Source organism: Lutjanus erythropterus, chromosome 8 (genome assembly GCF_056507025.1).
Source record: "Lutjanus erythropterus isolate fLutEry1 chromosome 8, fLutEry1.hap2, whole genome shotgun sequence".
Taxonomy (NCBI): Eukaryota; Metazoa; Chordata; class Actinopteri; order Lutjaniformes; family Lutjanidae; genus Lutjanus; species Lutjanus erythropterus.
This window is the reverse complement of record NC_139324.1, coordinates 15,139,149-15,158,239: the sequence shown is the minus strand read 5'-3', so window position 1 is coordinate 15,158,239 and position 19,091 is coordinate 15,139,149. Positions and strand designations below refer to the sequence as shown.

Sequence of the window (19,091 nt, the reverse complement as noted above, 5' to 3'; positions counted from 1 at the left end):
AAAGTCAAATCAGAGATTTACATCAGTCAAATCTAATTCTAGTATTGTTTGGGGGACACAAAAATGTCCATCCTTGGTGCAAGCATGTCTGAAGGGGGAATGAAGGACAGCACATGTGCACAGCATTCGCACCCATGCAACCACAGCGGGGATGCATTTCTGCACCGAAAGCAGGCATGGCTTCTGCATGACTTCTGAATGCAGGTTTATTTTTATGAGCACATGTCTGATGGTCGGTTCGTGATGGCTGATACATCAGAGCGGGACCACTGACATGACAAGCAGAATTAAACAACGCGATCTCTTAGATGAGTTCATGGTGAGGACCGTGTGAGGCTTATGACGTGCAATCCAAATATTGCTAACATGGCACATTTCTACAACACTGACAGACCCTGTTTTCCTCCTGTTGCCCCAGTATGTTTGATCATGAGAAGCAGCGTGTCATATCAGATTTGAATTAGGTTTGCTTTGGCACCAGTTTCAGGTAATTGTCCACCTCTGACATCTTCTATCCCATTTCAGACGAGGAGTGGGGGGATATTCTCTCGGACAGGTGCTGGGAAAACATTGATCTCCCCCTCTACCCTAATCTGTTTTGAGTCTTGGGGAACTGACGTTAATCTAACACATTGTACAGTACAATGGTTTCATACTACCGTCCATGCAGCTTTAGGGCCGCAGTGAATAATGAGACCACTAATGTAGCAGGTCCCTGTGGGGGCTAAAGACAGTGGTGGTTTGCCACACCTGTCCTGCAGACCCCAAGGTCATGGCAACGCTAATGAGCTCTCCAGAGAACACTCGGCAATTAGCAACAGACACAAACACACATCTCTGCATACAGATACACACCCACACGCCAGCACACTTTCACCCATCACCTTTTCCTTCAAGAGCTCAGCCATCCTGATTCCTGTGTATATGACAGTCCTCGTGTGGTAGGTCTTCAGCAGCAGCAGCAGCAATATAAAAGAATAAAAATATCTCCATCTACTGGTAGCCAATAGAATAGCAGCATTTTTCTATCACTGAATGCGGTCATCCAGGATGGCCATGGGTGTGCTGTGCTGAATGACAATGAGCAGTGATGTATTTCATGCGAGCAGGAATGGTCTAGAGTGGGGCAGGGTCAAAAGAAGCCAACACACGGATTATATCGACATGGCATGAATAATGATGAATTTTAAATCCTCATATAAGCTGTATAATAAAATTCTTGACATCAGATATCGGATTGGACATCTCATTTAGGTAATCAACATACTTGAGAGTTGGAAAAAAAAAATGCATTCAGCAACATCTGTTTATCTTCAAATACCTGATCTCACAGCCTTGTTCATCGAAAGAAAATCTAGAAACTAAAAAGAAGAAGTCAGCCCTTAAGGTCAACACCATTCCTTTCTGTTCACACGCTGGTCAACGTTTTGTAAAATAAACAAGAAGTGTCAGCTGACTTAGACGATTATCAGGTTATGCCATTAGTGTTTGCACAAACAATGACATGCTCCTCTCTCTGGATTTGTTTCTGTTCCTGCTCTCCAGTAACAGCCAGTGGAACGCCTCCGTACAGCAGCTGTACCAGTTTAAAAAGAAACAGGGAATGAGCCATGTGGTTGTTTTTTCCTTTAGCTTCTGTCTGCTAACAATTCTGACTGAGTTGATGATCATGTTTGTACTGTATATCTTAATAAGCCCTTTACTTAATGAGACATTAGTTTGATGTTTTGAGGAGAAAAATACAAGACAGTGGGCATGCTACAGGAGCTGATTTGCGGGGCTGAGGACAAAAAAAACTACAAAAGAGGCCATCGTAACCTTGCAGAGAGCCTTCACATGCAGTTCATGGAAATAGATTACACATTTTGTTTCAACAGAAACAAAAACGTTTTAAACAAATTTGTCTGTGTTGGTGATATGTAGAATGTCATTCTATACGCATTGTATGGCCAATGTAATATACCTATTAGTGGTCAGGATTTTCCTTCACACTACGTCAAGTAGCAAGATGTTGACTTTTTAGATTCATAACTGTACGAGAATTACAGTTCACCAATCAACATAAAAAGTCCTTAAGGGTAACATCCAGTCATCATGTTTCCTGTGAATAAAAAGGCCTGAGGTTAAAATGACACCACGCATATAGATGCCAGTATTAGTTTGAGGGCAAGTAGTAAATTGAGTTAAGAAAACTTACAATGTCAAGGCAACTTACTTCAATAGATTTTTGACTTTTGAGTTCAACTCAAACTACATTACATTTTGGACAGGTTTTTACCAACTAATAATATTTTATTGAGGTAATTTCTTTAGATAAACTTGAATCTTTACATTTAAGAAACCCCCCAAAATTTGTCTTTCAAAAAATGTTGAATAAACCCATTGAAATGAATGTGAATAATGGTTAATAATTTAATATTTTTGGTTGCAACAACAAACAAAAGTTTATTGGCTGGCAAAACTTTATTTACTTAAGGGTTTGACACTTTTTCAAAACGAGAGATCTAGTGAAGACAGTTGCCTTGAAATTGTGAGTTTCTCAACTTTTCTTTGTTTTTACAGTGTAGTGGTGATAGAATAAAATTATTTATACTTGAACTGCTGCTCACATTTGATTATTAATCAAATGTGACCAACAGAGAGAAGGAAAAGAAGCAAGGCTCTTGAGGGAGAGAAGATAGAGGAACGTTCGGTGACCATCATTTTTATGTTGCTGACATTATTCTGACTGGATAGTACCTTTAAAATCTAAAATAACAAAAGCTTCTTCATCTGGAGCAACTGTGAATAATGCACCCATTGCTAAAATCCTGATGTCGGTTAACTTTGCTGAGCAGTGTTGCTGAAAAGTGGCCAGAATCTCAGTGGGGTTTTGCCTGAAATCACATCTTTGGTTAAGACAAGCTTAACACAGTTTTATGTTTTTTTGTTCTGTGAGAGAAAATTATTCCATGTGCTTTTTTTTACACTTCTTGTGCACTTATTAAAAGAGTTGCTAACAAGTGGCTAACACTTTAAAAAACGAACTGTTGTTCACATTGCTATCCTGCCTTTAACAGCTGAGTCATTCCAGGTATAATATCAACTAGCATCATAACAGTTGATGAACCAAAGATTTACCAAGATGACACAAAGATTCCCTGACGCTCATAATTTTGCTTATGTTAATATGTTTAGTAAAAGCTTTCTACAGGTTCTTTGGCATCCAATCACGTGCATCTGCTTTGTCTTTTGTTAATTCAAAACACAGCAGAGTGCAACATGAGTGCTAATCTTAATGTTTTAGTTTAGCACCTTTAAACCATGATTTTTTTTTTAACTTTTAAAGATATATTTTCAATTTAAAAAAATGACTGATTTTGTTCGTATGACTCATAGTCATAGTGCTAGCCTGAAGCTTAAAGGACCAGTTTGTAGGATTAGTGAGCTCTAGCCCTTCTAGGTGTACAGGAGAAACTATGGTGGCCATGAAACTCACGCAAAATACAAAAGGCTGTATCTAGAGACAAGGTTTGTCTATTCTGGGCTACTGCAGAAACATGGCAGTTTAACATGACAGCCTCTGTAGAAGAGGACCTGCGCCATCTGGAAATATAAACAGTTCATACTAAGTTAGCGAAAGCAAAGTTATTCTTAATTTCAGGTAATTACCGACTAATAAAAACATCACTTATGAACATTATATTCTATTTCTGCTATATTCTGCCAATAAATCTTACACACTGGACCTTTAAGGATCATTCTGGTTTATTACAGCTTAGGTCTTACTTTTGTAGTTTTGCCTGTCAGTTCTATTGGGTATAATAATTTAGCTAAACAAAGTAACTCCTGCATCATGCAACTAGTCTAAATCTCTACAGTGGGCAGAGACTGTTTCAACCCAGATGAAATTCTGGGAGATTATCGTGACAGGCTACCTAATGTAAACAGCCATTCCTAAAGAATATTTAAACCAGGCACTGCAAGAATAATGCTAAGATAATAATTAAGGATAGCAACCACCTGGATAACAGCCTTTTATCTCTGTCGTGGTCGGACAGGAATACATATATTATAAACAAGCAATCAGTATAGCCATATTAACTAAAAACCATTGTTGGCGTAAAAACTGAAGTTGAGTGCAGCCTGCACATTGCACAGGAAAACTATGAGTGGGCACTTGGCCTTAAAGGTCCATGGTGTAAGGATTATGGGGATTTATTGGCAAAACTATGCCAAAACTGGAATATAATTTTGATAAGTGGGTTTTTATCAGTGTATGATCACCTGATAATAAGAATGGATGTGTTTTTATTACCTTAGAATGAGCTGTTTATATCTACAGAAGGTGCTGGTCCTCTTCCAGACAGGCTGCTATGTTGCACAGCTACAGTAGCCCAGAACGGACAAACCAAACACTGGCACAAGATACAGCCTTCTGTGTTTTGTGTTTTTTTTTTTTTTTTTTCACTTAGATTCTCCTACATGCTTGGAAGGAGAAAGTGGTTGCAATCTGCAAGCTCACCGCTAAATGCCACTAATTCAAAAAATACTGGTCCTTAAAGTTAGACAAACCTGGGGTTTGTCAAAACTGACTGCTTGTTTCCCTTCCCTTGTCTGACTTCATTTTATAAGGGTTGCCCCACTTCATGAAAGCAATGAACATAGTGAGTACAGTGCTGTGATAGGAGTCATGGTGAAAACATTAAAAATATGACCCAAGTTATAATAAAATCATGATATCCTGTTGGAGTAATGTCTCTTGTTTGTTTAGCCAGGTGTTAGCTTTATACTGATGCTAATTACAGAACTATAAACAGCGTTAATAGCTGAATATTATCCCACAAAACAAAGTGAGGGAAAACCATGAACCTGTGTTAAACACAGCGCTTATTATGGACCTCAGAACCGCATTCAAAACCCAGGAAAGTTTTAATGACATTGTGGCCAGTAAACCAGACCAGCAGAGCTAAATGACATCCGGAGAGGAGGCTCCTTAAATACATCATCGCTGCACCAGCCTGTTAGGTAGACTTTTAAGGTATGTGTCAGCAACACACACTCATCATCTCTCTCACACACAGACACACACACACATACACACATGTGTAAGGACATGCACACAAGCACACACACGCCCACACATGCTCGCACACACAAAGTAGATCTAGAAACACAAACCATCACACGCTCACAAACCTGCAGCTAATTTTTTTTTTTTTACACATTATCTGTCTTATTTAGAGAACACATTTTCTTCCTGTATGAGAGACCCAGAAACAAACACAAAGGATGAACATTAGAAAGAGAATATGATTGTGTTATTCCATAGTCAGCCAGTGCAACAGAAACCAATAATTGGAACACAGTGTAAAAAAGCGTAGTGAGAGAAACTCAGCCATGAGGAAGCCGACCTTCCCACTCAACAAAGGCTGTGGCATTGTCCCCTTTCTATCTAAGGGACTGGTTAAATCCCTTAGTGTGTCTGTTTGTTTTCTTATTTATTTGTTTTGATTGATTTGTGTGTCCTTTGTCTCAAAGCGTCCCACATTTTCCAATTGCCAGAGAGCGCTGCAGAATGTCCACAGGCACACAGCTCCAGCCGCTTGCACAACTGTGGCTGTATTTTTCCACATCGGTTGCCATGGTGAGGGAATCCCCCACCCCAACAACCTCACCTCCTCCTGGCAGCTCTATCACTCCTCGTTGGCAGGGCTCTCCTCCAGAGGCGTGATGGCGGGGAGGCCCAGTCCTGTTGCATTGTGGGATGCAGTGAGGCTGGCAACAGTGTGTAGGAGGACAAGGACCAGCAGGCAGAGTTTGAGCCGGCTGTTACACAGTCTGCAGGCTGCCGAGGAGCTGAGGGAGGTACGGTGCTGGCATGGCGGGTGAGTTCTTTTCAGGGTCCCCCGGGAACGGTTGTCCACTTTCAAGTCCCACCGCACATCACAGCACTCTGCATCTGGGTCCACACCTGATGGATAGTCCTCCAGCAGCCCTGCATGGGTAGTTTAGGGGGAAAGGGGTGGTGGTGGTGGTGGAAACACAAACAGTTAGCTCGCACATGTTGTCTTAAAGATGCAACATGTATTCTTGCTTCCTGTCACAAAAAGATGAGGATAAGTATCGCTGCCTTCCAGCTTCCCCCACAAGAGCTGCTTTCAGAACCAAAAGACAAAAATAACCATGGACTTGAGTGAGAATGAATATGTAATGCAAGAAAACACGAGCAAATGGAAAAAAAGAATAAAATGAAGAAACACATATTTGACAACACATGCACAAAATAAAGAAGCACTCCAAGTACAGAAAACATTTGACAAAACAAAATAAGTTTTCAGGGGACTGAAAAAATGATATATACACCATTAATAAGAAAACAGATGACATTGTGTGTATAGCCAAGATTTCCAATAATATAAAACTAAAATTAGCAAACATTGCCAGTCATTGTTTCTTTATTTGCACAAGGATTGTTTTTATTTGCAACTGGAGCTGACTTCTGATAACTATTTCAAACACAGATGCAAAAAAATCAATGGCTACAGCTCCTCAATTCTAAATATATTCTGATCTTTTGGTATTTTATTATAGTAAAATGAATGCCTCTGGGTTGTAGACTGCTGTTTGGACAAAACAAGCTGTGTGAATATATCATCTTGCCCATTATTCTGACATTTTCTAGGCCAGAACATTAATTGCACAGTATGTAATTTCTCCTCCTGGGTCTTTCTATCAAAACAATAACTAACAAAGACAGACTTTGATGATATCATTAAGTGGTGTGAAATCTGATAAAAATCTGGGTAGTGTATTAAAATTTCATTCACTTCACGTTCAGACTTCCTTCCTCACTCTCTGATGTATCTGGTGTTTCCTGTGTTTCTGCAGAGGCCATATAGTAACTAGAGGAGAAAGGTCTGTCTGCAGTCTGGCAGGTACACTTCACAACAGGACACACCCAATGAGATAACTTCCTTTAACCCAAACCATTTCCTAACCAAATAGTTTTTAACTAATGTGTCACTACTACTTCAGCACCATGGACAGTGTGATGAGTTTATTAATACACAGCACAGTTAGGCTGCTGATATTTCAGAGCCATGGTCGGAGCCATAGATTGTAACTGTGACAAACCTCAGTCAGATAAAGGATCAGTGATTTAGGCCGACTAACATATTCAACTACCCAACCGCTCTAACTCTGCACTCTGTCTGCTACAAGGGGATGGAGAGGAGGAATAGCAGGTTGACAAGGTGGATGCATTTTGGTCAGTTTGCTAACAAGGGGGGTGGCATCTCCCCCCATCCCCCTCAAATCCTCCACTGATTCTGAATGATCCTGTAGTACTGTACATCTGCAGATACAGAGGATATGATGACAGTCAACCAAGTGAAACACACCGTTATGTTGAATAAATTACAGATTTCTCTGCGGTCAAACATTATTGGAAACATCTGGGATCATCTAAGTACACAACTCACAGGTCTAATCTTTTTTAGACATTATATTGTGGAACTGTTACATATTATACCTTTAAATATGTCTAGAAGTAAAGTAATGGGAATAATTGTTAGACATATCCACATTTGCAGTTTTATTTTCTTAATGTGATGTTTTTTTGTTTTTTTTTAATTATGTTTATTGTGTTTTTTACATTTCATATTGTGTCTTTAAACTGCAGCTCACTCACAACATGTAATGAATGTGTGATTTTTTTTTTATTCTACATGCTACCAGTCAAATGTGTGTTCTGCTCAGCAATTCAGTTGAATTACTGAAATTACCCTTGGCTTTGTAAGTAGGCCTACAGATACACGACAGAAGTGCTTCTGCTGTATGGAGACCCCAAATATAATTTAAAAAATAAAGAGTATTTTGTGCTTCTTTTTAACAAACATTGAAATACAGTGATACATTCAGTATAACAACAAAACTGTCATGTATCAAAGAATACTGCATTGACACACGGACTGAAACCACACACAGCTGTCTGACACTGTCTCCACTGACATTATAAGCAAAGGAAGTTTGTCACGGCCTGCATGCACACTAATGTGAGGAGTGAAATCTGAAGATGTGTGTGTGCCCACTCAGCACAGTTTGACTGTCAACAGGAACAGTGTGACAACAGGAACCATGAAATTATTGCAAGTGTCTGACGAATCTGCATTTAGAGTGAGCATGTTTGCAGAATTATTTAAAAAATACACACATGCACATACATGCAGAGGTGAAAGTGAAGTAGCTGCTGTAAACACATATTTACTTATTCAGACAAATACTAAATTAGCCTTGCTCAGTACATAAGCTCGTGCTCAGAGCAGACTGTGCATTTAAAACAGATTGCCACAAAGTAAGACCTTTTCTACTGCAAATAAAGTGACAAGATGTTTGTTGATATTCTGTATTTTTCTCACTGTTAGCAAAACCCATGAAAAAATACAAAACCAATTAAGTCATCCTACTAACAAGCAGGGGTAAAAGTATAACAAATGACATTTAATGACAGTCTCATTACTGTAACAAAGTCATTTGTTTGTGTACTTACTGTACACAATTACTGGAACTAAAGACAGGAGCAAAATCAGCAGCAGCAGCACAGAAGAAGCTGCTGGTGTGTCTGTGGCTGCAGGAGGTTGGAGCTCTAGAATCAGACACTTTGCAGTCTGCTGACACTCTGGAAATGTTTATTGCGTACGTTTGCCGGCCAGGTGTCGGGCTGCAAGGGGTGCAGTCTGACCGGTTTGTAACAGTTTGTGAATAGTACAGTAATACACAATAATGCATTACACGTAAGGATGATGTCATCGTGAAGGTTAGCATTACTGCAACCCTAACCCTTAGTGTAGTTTAAAAAAGACTACATCTACCATAATCAATCACTGACTTAATGCACCACCTTGCAAACATGCCAAGTGACCCAAATGAAACATTTAATGCATGTTGTTTGACCAACAGGTGCATGCTGGGTCTGGCTAAATGCTAACATGCTAATGGTGGATACTCCTGCAGTGATTTCTACATGATGAACTTCTGTCAGTGAGGTGTGGGACTTTTTGCTGTGAGACTTCAGCTCAGAACATTTGAAAACTTTGACAAGTGCAATGGGACACAGTGGCTAAGAGGGCTGGTGATAGTGGGACATAGAGGCTGAAAGGACTGGTTCTGGAAAGGACAAGGCTCTGGGAATGACATTCAGACAGGTGAGTCCAACATCCACAGAGAGGGATATCAGCAACTCAAGCAACACTTTAGTGTATCAAAACTGTTCCTTTATATGTGTGCTTGTGGCTGCAGATGCAGTGAAAGAAATAGTGATTAGACATCTCTGTGTTATCTGCTTTGGGGATGTTTTTATTCTGCTATTAAAGAAGTGGCAGTTGTTAAATTTCTGTAACCAAATACTGTTTGTTGCATCTGCTAGATTCACCCAAAAATGTAACAGTAACTTGAGTACATTTTAAATGACTTAACTTGAGTACAGTATTCTGGTACTCTTTCCACTTCTGCTAACAAGTATTGTCTGTGTAGTCAAAACATGATATTGTTTATTTTTATGTTACACAGTGGTCTAAAATCTATTTAAAAAGTCATCAGTTAGCTATGTTGTTGCACTAGGTGACATGTTTCTTCATTGCATTGAATTTGAATTTTTTTTTAACACAATCCCACATACAACATCCTATTGCTGTGAATACTCCACAGCTGAAATCACTATTATACTAGTATACTATTTACTCCTGTTTGAATAACATTTACCAGAAACTAAAGTGTCCAACTGTTTTAGAAAATGACTTAGCTTTTTTTAAAAAGCGTAAGTATACTGTACATCTGTGACCCATTTTAAGTTTTTCAGATGGAAGCCGGGAAAATCACAAACTCTTTAGAGGTGGAATAACAGATTATTTGGGTCTTTTCATGGGACTTCTTGATAAAAAAAAAAAAAAAAAAAAAAAAAAAAGAATATCAATAGTTTCATCTTTTAATTTCAATGAATAATAATATTTTTTAAAATAAAAATACAAATACAAATAAAAAACAAAAACACAACTCTAAGCGTCTTCTGTCATATTGTCCATGGATGTAACCTGATGCTCAAATGGACCACCAGAGGGCAGAATCAGCACATGTTGTCTTTGTATTAGTCTTGTTGTGGGGACAAAAATATGCTCACATGCTAATCATGTGGGGGACTCTTCCTCCATGTATGTGGATACAAGAATCTGGTCCCGTCAAGGTTAACAAGGTAATTTATTAAGGATTCAGATTTGCTTGTGCTTGTCTTTGTGTGTTTGTGCGTCCTGAGCTAATAGTAAGTAGTGCATTTAGTGACACTGACCCACAGAGTGCTATATACTGTTCCACACAGACTTACTGTCACAGTGGAGCAACAGTTTCTTGTTATGGTTCGGTGATTAGAGAGATCATCCTGTATCTGTAAAGCCACACATGTTAACTGTGAGTCCATTAGAGGTTGTGCGTCCCACTGAAATATTATTAAGCAAGACACTATCCCCCCTATGTGCTCACAGTTATTGCAGTGGTTTTCAAACTGGGGTCTGTGGATCAACAGGGGTCCATGAGATAAGACCTAAATCTAAGTTGCAGTACTAATCAAGATTCAATATTTACTTTATTGTCATTTTCTTATGCACTCACATTTGTAAAAAGCCCATTGCAGCGTCAACACAGGAGATAAATACATACAACAAATACAAGAAGGCTCAGAGGGGATTCCTTAAGACAGAATATGCTTGAACTGGGGCTCAGTGGTCTACTTTGCATCTATTGGGAGGGTCCTTGACATGAAAAAGTCTGGGAAGCCCTGTATTACTGTGAGTTACTAATGAGGGTTTAACATCAAAGACAGAGGGCACACACTATACAGATTGTAAAGCAGTCCCTCCAGGATTTCGTGGGCTGTTTTGGAGACTGTTGTGGGCTAAAATGTCTGATATCACAGCAGCTTTTCTAAAAAAAAAAAATTGTGATGCATGCTGCAATGTTTGAGACATTTTTTGCAATGAAATTACATAAAAGTTTTTTGTATAATTACTGAAAAATCAAAGGCAGATTGTTCCAGAACATTGAGTTGGTTCACTGAGAGATACATATATGATGTTTGTGCAGGGGGCTGCTATGATTGAAGATACTTACAGAAAGCTACAGTGATTGGTCAAATTTGCAGAATTCACAGAGATCGGATGAATTTGCATTAACTGTTGTGATCACAACTTCCCGGAGGGATAATTGTGATTTTTGTTTTTTTTACTTAATTAATTTTACTTGACTTGCTCATTCGTTTGGCTAACTAGATGGATAATTAGTGAGTCTTAATAGCTGATATTGTAAATTAGGCACAAATATAAACTGTTCAACATGTGATTTACATTATATTCTTTGGACATGGGTGGTGTGTGCATAAGCTCCGCTGTTGTTTGTGTCCAAAGGATGGAAGCACTCGACTTTATTTGGTAATGTTTAGGGATATAAGATAATATCAATACAGTCAAGTGTCCCAATATTACCTCAAAATCACTATCATTATATTGTGATATATCTTTATATCGCAATGATTTGTGGCAATGATTCATTTTGTGTTGACCCTTAGATTGCCGTGTAGTTCACTGTTCTGATTGCATAAAAAAGTAAACTAATTTTATGCATTGTGGTATGTTCTTTATACTATGACTACTATGTTTTCCTAAAATTTGATGTTGTGATATGTATCATATTGTCTCCACACATACACATTTTGCTATGAGGGAAAAAATTCCCTGCCTTGTTTGCATTTCTTTAAAACCAATCACAAACGTCTTGGGCAGCGCTAAGCCCAGGATGCAGTGATAAGGCAGCTGCAATATAGTGTCGAGGAGGAACTTGTTTTGGTGGAACATTTGCATGTCAGGAGGCAAGCTCTGTCATTATAATGACTACAGCTGTTAGCTTGTTTACGTTCATACCATTAGCATCCCAGGCTCTAATTTACCGTTTTCAGCATGTAGGCTGCAGCTCAGAGGTTTTTTGTAGTTTCTCAGGGACTTTGAAAATGTCGATGCAGCAAGTGACCAATGGCAGGACTTAAAAGAGAAGTGTGTATGTGGTGAGTCAGAATACATATTGCCAGATTCTTGCCAATACACCACCTTATTCCCAAAACCAAGTGTTAACTACGTTCAGAGTGACCCAGACAAATGGGCTCAGCAAAACAATTTGAAGTACTCCAAAAGTATTTAGAAAACTTAATTTGAGTAATCTAATGGAATATGTCACAAATTACATTTCAAGGCAGGCATTTAGAAATCTGTAGTGGATTGTGTTTTTAAAAATAGACCTTGCAACACTGATTATAGCTTTGAATCCCAGGATTTGGGGAAGTAATGCTCCTTTATCCCTCAAACGTCAACAAAGGACTCCAGCCCAAAAGCTCAGTTAAAGCTAAAGTTACCGGGCAGCTGTCAGTAATATACTGATGCTAATCTTTAAAATAAGAAAACACAGGGGATAAAACCAAACAGAAGAATACATAAACTGTGCAATTATTTTTTGTACCTGTGCATATAAAACTGGGGCTGCCTCCATGAATGAGATCATCATTGTCGGGCAGGACGAAGGGGCACCGCTGCTGCACCTCCAGGCAGTACTGACCACAGGGGATTCGCTTACTGCAGTGCATCTGGGTGGTCTGGAAGTACTGAGAACACAGCCAGGGCTTATAAACCATCTAGGTGGGAACAAGAGAGGTGAGGGCAGGGGAGAGAGAGAGACAGACAGGTGGAGGGGGTGCAGAGAGAGGATATTGATGAGTTAGGGAGGGTTTCAGTGGATGAGACGCGTACACACATGCACACTCTCACATGTATGTGCATCATCCGTGACCTCTACAGCTATTGATTCACACAGGGCTGAGCAGATATCCTGGTGATCCTAATATCCACTGTTTCATGAATGTGGAAGTCGTCACTTTATCAGTCAATACAGAGTATTATCAAACCTCCTCCTCAGAACAACTGAGCATCACTGTTTACAGCAGCTGCATTTCACTGTTCTCAGAAAGATAACTGCTGTTATTATGGTGGACTACGTACATCCTGCGTAAAATGTAATGCACTGGATCTGCAACTTGCTTTACAAACTATACCATAATCCAAATGTAAACATATTAGTACACCCACCACAAAGAATCATAACAAAAGACAAGAAGCTGTTATTATTCTCAAATGAATACAGGGACGCATTTCAGACAACAGCTAATTCTAATACAGTACTATTCAAGATTCAAGATTTAGTTTAATGTCATTTTCTTTTCTTTCTTCTTATGTGCTCACATACATAAAAAATGAGAGCCTAAGGCCATGTCAACACAGCATATAAATATATACAAACACAACAATGCAACTAAAACACACAACTCAATCATACAGATTAGCAGCATGGATCTATATCTGATCAAAAAGTGCATCGGTTTCAAAGAAGTGCATGATTCAGTTTAAAATTTGAAGTTTGAAGAGAATATGTTTCAGATTGAATAGTCTGTTTCTTTTTTTTAAAGTACATATTCCAGATTAAATGCTCCGTGCTTCAGTTTAAAATATTTCAGTTCAGGTGCCAGTACTGATGTTGGGGTTATAGGGGAGGGGGGGGAGTGGACATGTTTATGGAGGGGTACAGTGTATTGATGATCCTGCTTGTGGGTAAAAAACTGTTTTCTGGGGTTGTTTGCATCAGTAAATCAAACTGGGTCAACAGTATAGTAATCAATTACGATCCAAAGAATTAAACAAAAGTTGTCTCCATGACAAGTAAGCAAACACTGTCCACTGAGGTAGACTGTGATGAGTGGTTGAAAGAGAAATGGCTAGGAATTTTAATAATTTACTAGTTTAGTTAATAATTTATTCTCAAATTGGAGCTTTTTCTCTAATACATTTATGTGGTCCAAAAATACATGTTGGGACTTTGCTTTTTGGAAAAATTGTAATTAAAGAATTTATAGCAGCAAGTATGATTTGTGAATCCAAATTCAAATTCAGAACGGCTTTATTGGCATGAGAAACACATGATTACACTGCCAAAACAAGTGTGGAATGAAAACAGAGAAAAAAAAATACATAAACAATAAAAATTGTGATTTTTCAGGCAGAAACTTAATTGAAAAAGAGCAACTCATGAATATGTTTACAGTGCAACCAAACAAACTGAAAGGACTGAGAAAAGGTAACGGTAATACTGAGCTTATAATCAGATGTAATTTTGAAAAAAAAGGCAGCTGGTGACAATAAAAACTATAAAGAAAGGCACACACTGTGCAAATACACTGAATGGTTACTGCTGAGAAAAAGCAAGGAAGAAATAGTTTTAAAAATTGCAAAACATAATTCAATCATAATACCTCAAAAGGCACAATAGGAGGAGAAATCATTAAGTGTAGGAGCATCACCAAAAGCCAAAACAGAATTGGATAACCTGTAACTACCGAGCTCACTGACAGATCTTTTAATAAAACAGCAGGAGACAACAATCAAGTCATTAATGCTATCTGGTATTGTGAGGTTTGTTCAAGTAAGTACTGTTTGTAAACAAGCTCATATTTTGAATCTGTTCACAATATTTCTAAACACAAACACTGCTGTTTACAGTGTATTGCATTAACAGCCTATATTAGCCATAATAATGTTGAGGTCTGTTTGCTGTAATTTGGTAATTTTTTTCTCACCCAATTTCTCAACTCTACAAGTGTACAAGTGGGGACAAATGGTTTACTTAGCACTTAGCATTTTTCTTTTCTCATGCGATAAAGTGGTCGCCTAATTGTGTGGTATTATCACCTGCAGCAATTAGCTGGTATTTCCTGTGAAACGCTCCAGGGACTGTGAGGCAAGCTACCACCTGCTGCGAGCTAATCATCACGCCTAAAAACAGTGGACCAAACCATAGATCATATCACACCTCCATAGATACTTACATGTTGCTATTGTGGCTGTGTGTGTTTATGTGTGTGTGTGCCAAAAAAAGAAGAGAGTATGATAGTGTGTGTACGTTGATATGATATTTTTTTAATTAAACACATAAACATAAAAAAAAAATCCCTGAACACATCAAAGAAGAAATACACACAAACACACAAACTGTAATTTTCTGATCAAATTTTTAAGATGGCAAGGAGTCAGAAAAGACTGCAAGAAGTACAGTATAAGTAACAAAGCTTGCTTTCTGAACAAAGACACTTGCAATCCAGCCTAGAATAAAGATGAAAAATTGAGAATAAAATTGAGACGTTAAAAGTAAAGTTGAACTCTCAGTATAACTGCCAAAAGATTTTTTTAAAATCTCAAGAATAAAGTCACAATGTCGAGAATAAAGTCGAAATATGATTTTTGACTCAAAATTGTTTTTGTATGCTGAGATTTAGACTTAACATTTGACTTTATTCTTGACATTATTCTCAAAATGCAAAATAAAATAATTCTTCCTTCTTTTTTCTTGCGGATGCAATATCTCAGAAACGCCTTAAGGGAATTTCTTCATATTTGGTACAAACATCCATACATATATAGATCCATCCAAGGATAAAATGATTAGATTTTGGACTTCAGAGGTCAGAGGTCATGTCTGTCCTATTCTGCTGAACTCAATATCTCAGAGATGCCTGGAGGGAATTTCTGCAAATTTGGTATAAATGTCCACTTGGACTGAACTGGGAGGTCACAGGCCCAGGTCACTGTGACCTCACAAAACATGTTTTTGAACATAACTCAAGAATTCATACGCTTATTATGACACAATTTTACACAAATGTTTAAGAGGATAAAATAATGAGGTGATGACATTTTATATTCAAAAGGTTTACAGTCAAATTCACTGTGACATCATAATGTTCAGCTCTCTATCAGTCCTCTATCAGCACACCTCTGTAAAAATAGTCTGTATGTGAAAATAGCATGTTTCTGACTGGAAATTATTCACTAGAATCATACATGTCAACATAGTGGTAACTTCTATTTTCAAAAATAGAAAAAAAAAAAGAAAACACATTTGATTCCTTCAAAGTCTTCATTACTTACATTGGCAGACGTAAAAAAACTGAGTTACTCCAGTTTTTCCTAATACTCCATACTTTGCCTGCTCTGTAATATGCCATTAATACATGCTTGTGTTTATTTATTCCAAAAGTATAAGTATATATAAGTAACCAAAAGAGAATAATGTGATTTTGCAATATGTGATTCAATTGAGGAAATGAGGACAAAAAATAATACAATGTCTTAAGAAACTATTCTTAGAAACTGTCTGTCTTTGATTCATGTTTGCATATTATTCAAAAATTGACTGGGGGAATATTACTGTAGGTTAAGATGCTGCTGGAATAACAAAGAGAAGGATGACAATCGTCTTTACTGTGACAAATACCTTTTGTCTGGTATCCTTTGTGCTTCTGATGGCCACACTGTCACTGTCATTTTGTAGCATCATTATATCATTATATAAACACTGATTCAACATAACACAGTAACCGCCGGGTTGAATCATCTGCCATGCATAACAGATAAATCTACAATATATTGTATACTGAGGAATAAACTACATGCCTGACTGAACACGTGCACACACACACGTTCTGCACACATTCACAGATGCTGTACAGTAAATTGCTGTGTGCTAATAATTAGATTTCCAGTCGAAGACATATTTGGTTTCGACACACACACACACACACACACACACACATGCGCTGCCCTTCTCCCTAATCGACCACTGTGTGAATGTCACAAATTAAAATGTGGACACAGGACCTAATGTCACATCTTGTACACATTAGATTAATATTTCTAAATGATTAACATACTGTGCATCTGTGTGTGTGTGTGTGTGTGTGTGTGTGTGGATATAAGTGAGCACATGGCTGCCGTCTTTTGCATTTTGCCTGTGCAAGACACATTTCATGTCCTCCTGTTCCCCGGTGTTTGGACAACTGCTCGCCCTGTAGCTGTCAGCACAGGCAGATAAAGACAAACTGAGCAAAATTCAACCACGTATCACATTACACTAACACTGGCACTGAGCGTCAAGTGTTTTAGTATTTATCAGCCAGCCGGCGTTTAGTAATGCTGAAGAACACAGGTTAGATCTAAGTGACACCAAGAACAAAAAAGGGTAAGCATGGCTTGTGAACCTGCCGGCCAGCTGAACATCTGTCTGAAGTGCAACAGATGTGGTCAGAAACTGTTTTTTTTGTTTGTTTTTTTTTGGCCCTTTGCCCCACACAGTCATGTCCTTTTGCACTCAGTCCCAGTTAGTGAAGCCCACTGCTGCTGGTGCTGCTGCATACAAGCTCTCCACTCCCTCAATCATCCATCTACTGTAGAACCGCGACTGCTAGTTTATCATCCTGCTGTCAAACCTCAGAGAAGCAGAAAGAGACAGCGAGTGGGAGAGATAGGGAGAGGAGTGTCATGATAGAGACAGCAGTGGGATGGACTCTTTCTCTCCTTTATATAACTTTTTTTCCAATCTGCTGTGTTCTCTCAAACCCCTTGGGGAGAGAGTAAAATACTGCCTTCTCCTCAATCATCTACTCAGTGAGTTAGAGGTCAGCCAGCTGGCTTTCAAGTTTTCATTCTCTTCTTCCTGCCACCTTTCACTTCCTTTTACATCTCCCATTCAACTCCGCTGTCTTAACTCCTGTCATCATGTAACTATTCCCTTCGAGGGTGCATCATTGATACACTCTCACATGCTTTCAGATAGAAGCACACATGAAAACCCTGCAAAGTTACTAGCTGAGTTTCTCTCTTTAACAGAATTATGCTCTTAATTACACTTGAGTTACAGTTGCTTCTGCTTTACCATTTTTTCTTTCACTGTTAAGCTATTGTCAGTGTAACGTAACAGTTCCCACAGATGATTCACATTAAAAGCCTATTGGGAATTTTTTGCAGGAGGTGTTGAGATTAATAAATATTGATTGAAAAAATGGTGAAGTACAATTACCTGGAATAAATTAGCGACTGAGAACAGTATTTCTCATAAAAAGCTGTAGTGAGTATGGTATAACTATGTTCTTGAACTGATGAAATTAAGGCTGTGTAATATATTTGCCCTAAATATATGAATTATATATTTATATATATCATGCAATTGTAACACAAAGAAAGCTAGTACTAAATGCCTTAAATATAAGATGGATAAAGGCCACTTGAGCATTAATGGTAAAATGTTTGAAAATAAATTATGACAGTAGAAATTTCTTACTGGTCGCTATATCCCACTTGATACTATGTAGACTATCCTTTTAAAGAAGAATTTAAAAATGTAAATGACAGTCAGTGCATAAAATCAATAATGTGTTCATCAAGACTCTACAGGAAAACAATGGCACAGCCATCGGTGCAAAAAAAGATAAGTTATTGTTACACATGAAAAAATGAAGATAACTAACGTTAGCTAGCTAACTACATTTTCACATATAAAGTCTGGTTGTAACAAGGGTATAAATGGCAACAGTAGTGAAGTAAAAAATGTCTGAAAAATATACTTGTGTAAAGAGTAGAAGGAACATGACAAGTACTTGCTCCTTAAAAAAAATGCTTTTGTTGTGGTCATGAGTTACTAACCACCCCTGGTAAAGGTAAATAATAGAGCAGTTCGAAAGTTTTAATAAAAAAAAATAAATGTACAGGCTTACATGAATGAGAAGGTAGTCCAAAAACACAGGTAAACAAAGCTGAATCTAAAATAAAGATAAGTCCTCAATAACAGGAAAACACATGTCGAGCTGGGATACCCAACAAAAAATGATAATGATGAACTGGCAAGTTCGGAGGGAAAAAGACACAAGACTCAGTACAGAGGGAAACTAATCAAGGACAGGTGAAAACAAGCAGTGATCAAAAAAGAGAGGAAAAGAAAAAGAAAGGAAGTAAGACCAGAAACAAGAGGGATGGCAAGAACTTCAAAGTAAAACAGGAAATTACAAACAAAAAGGACCCAAACCATGACAAAATGTAAGACAATATCTAGTCTCATAATACAATATCAATATAATATCGATATATTACCCAGCTCTACTCTCTGAGTATACAGAGACCATGGACTGTATGAAGAGAGGT

General features: G+C 38.1%; 1 protein-coding gene across 1 annotated transcript in view; it reads right to left on the bottom strand.

The window, feature by feature from the left end:
- Window positions 1–4,123: 4,123 nt before the first annotated feature.
- Window positions 4,124–19,091, bottom strand: part of nalf1b (NALCN channel auxiliary factor 1b) — a 112,956-nt gene continuing 97,988 nt past the window's right edge. The window contains exons 2-3 of the mRNA XM_084724016.1: window positions 12,535–12,706; window positions 4,124–5,977 (exon numbers count right to left, since the gene is read on the bottom strand). Coding sequence (XP_084580142.1) covers window positions 5,676–5,977; window positions 12,535–12,706 — 474 coding nt within the window. The 3' untranslated portion in view covers window positions 4,124–5,675. The remainder of the gene's footprint in view (window positions 5,978–12,534; window positions 12,707–19,091) is intronic.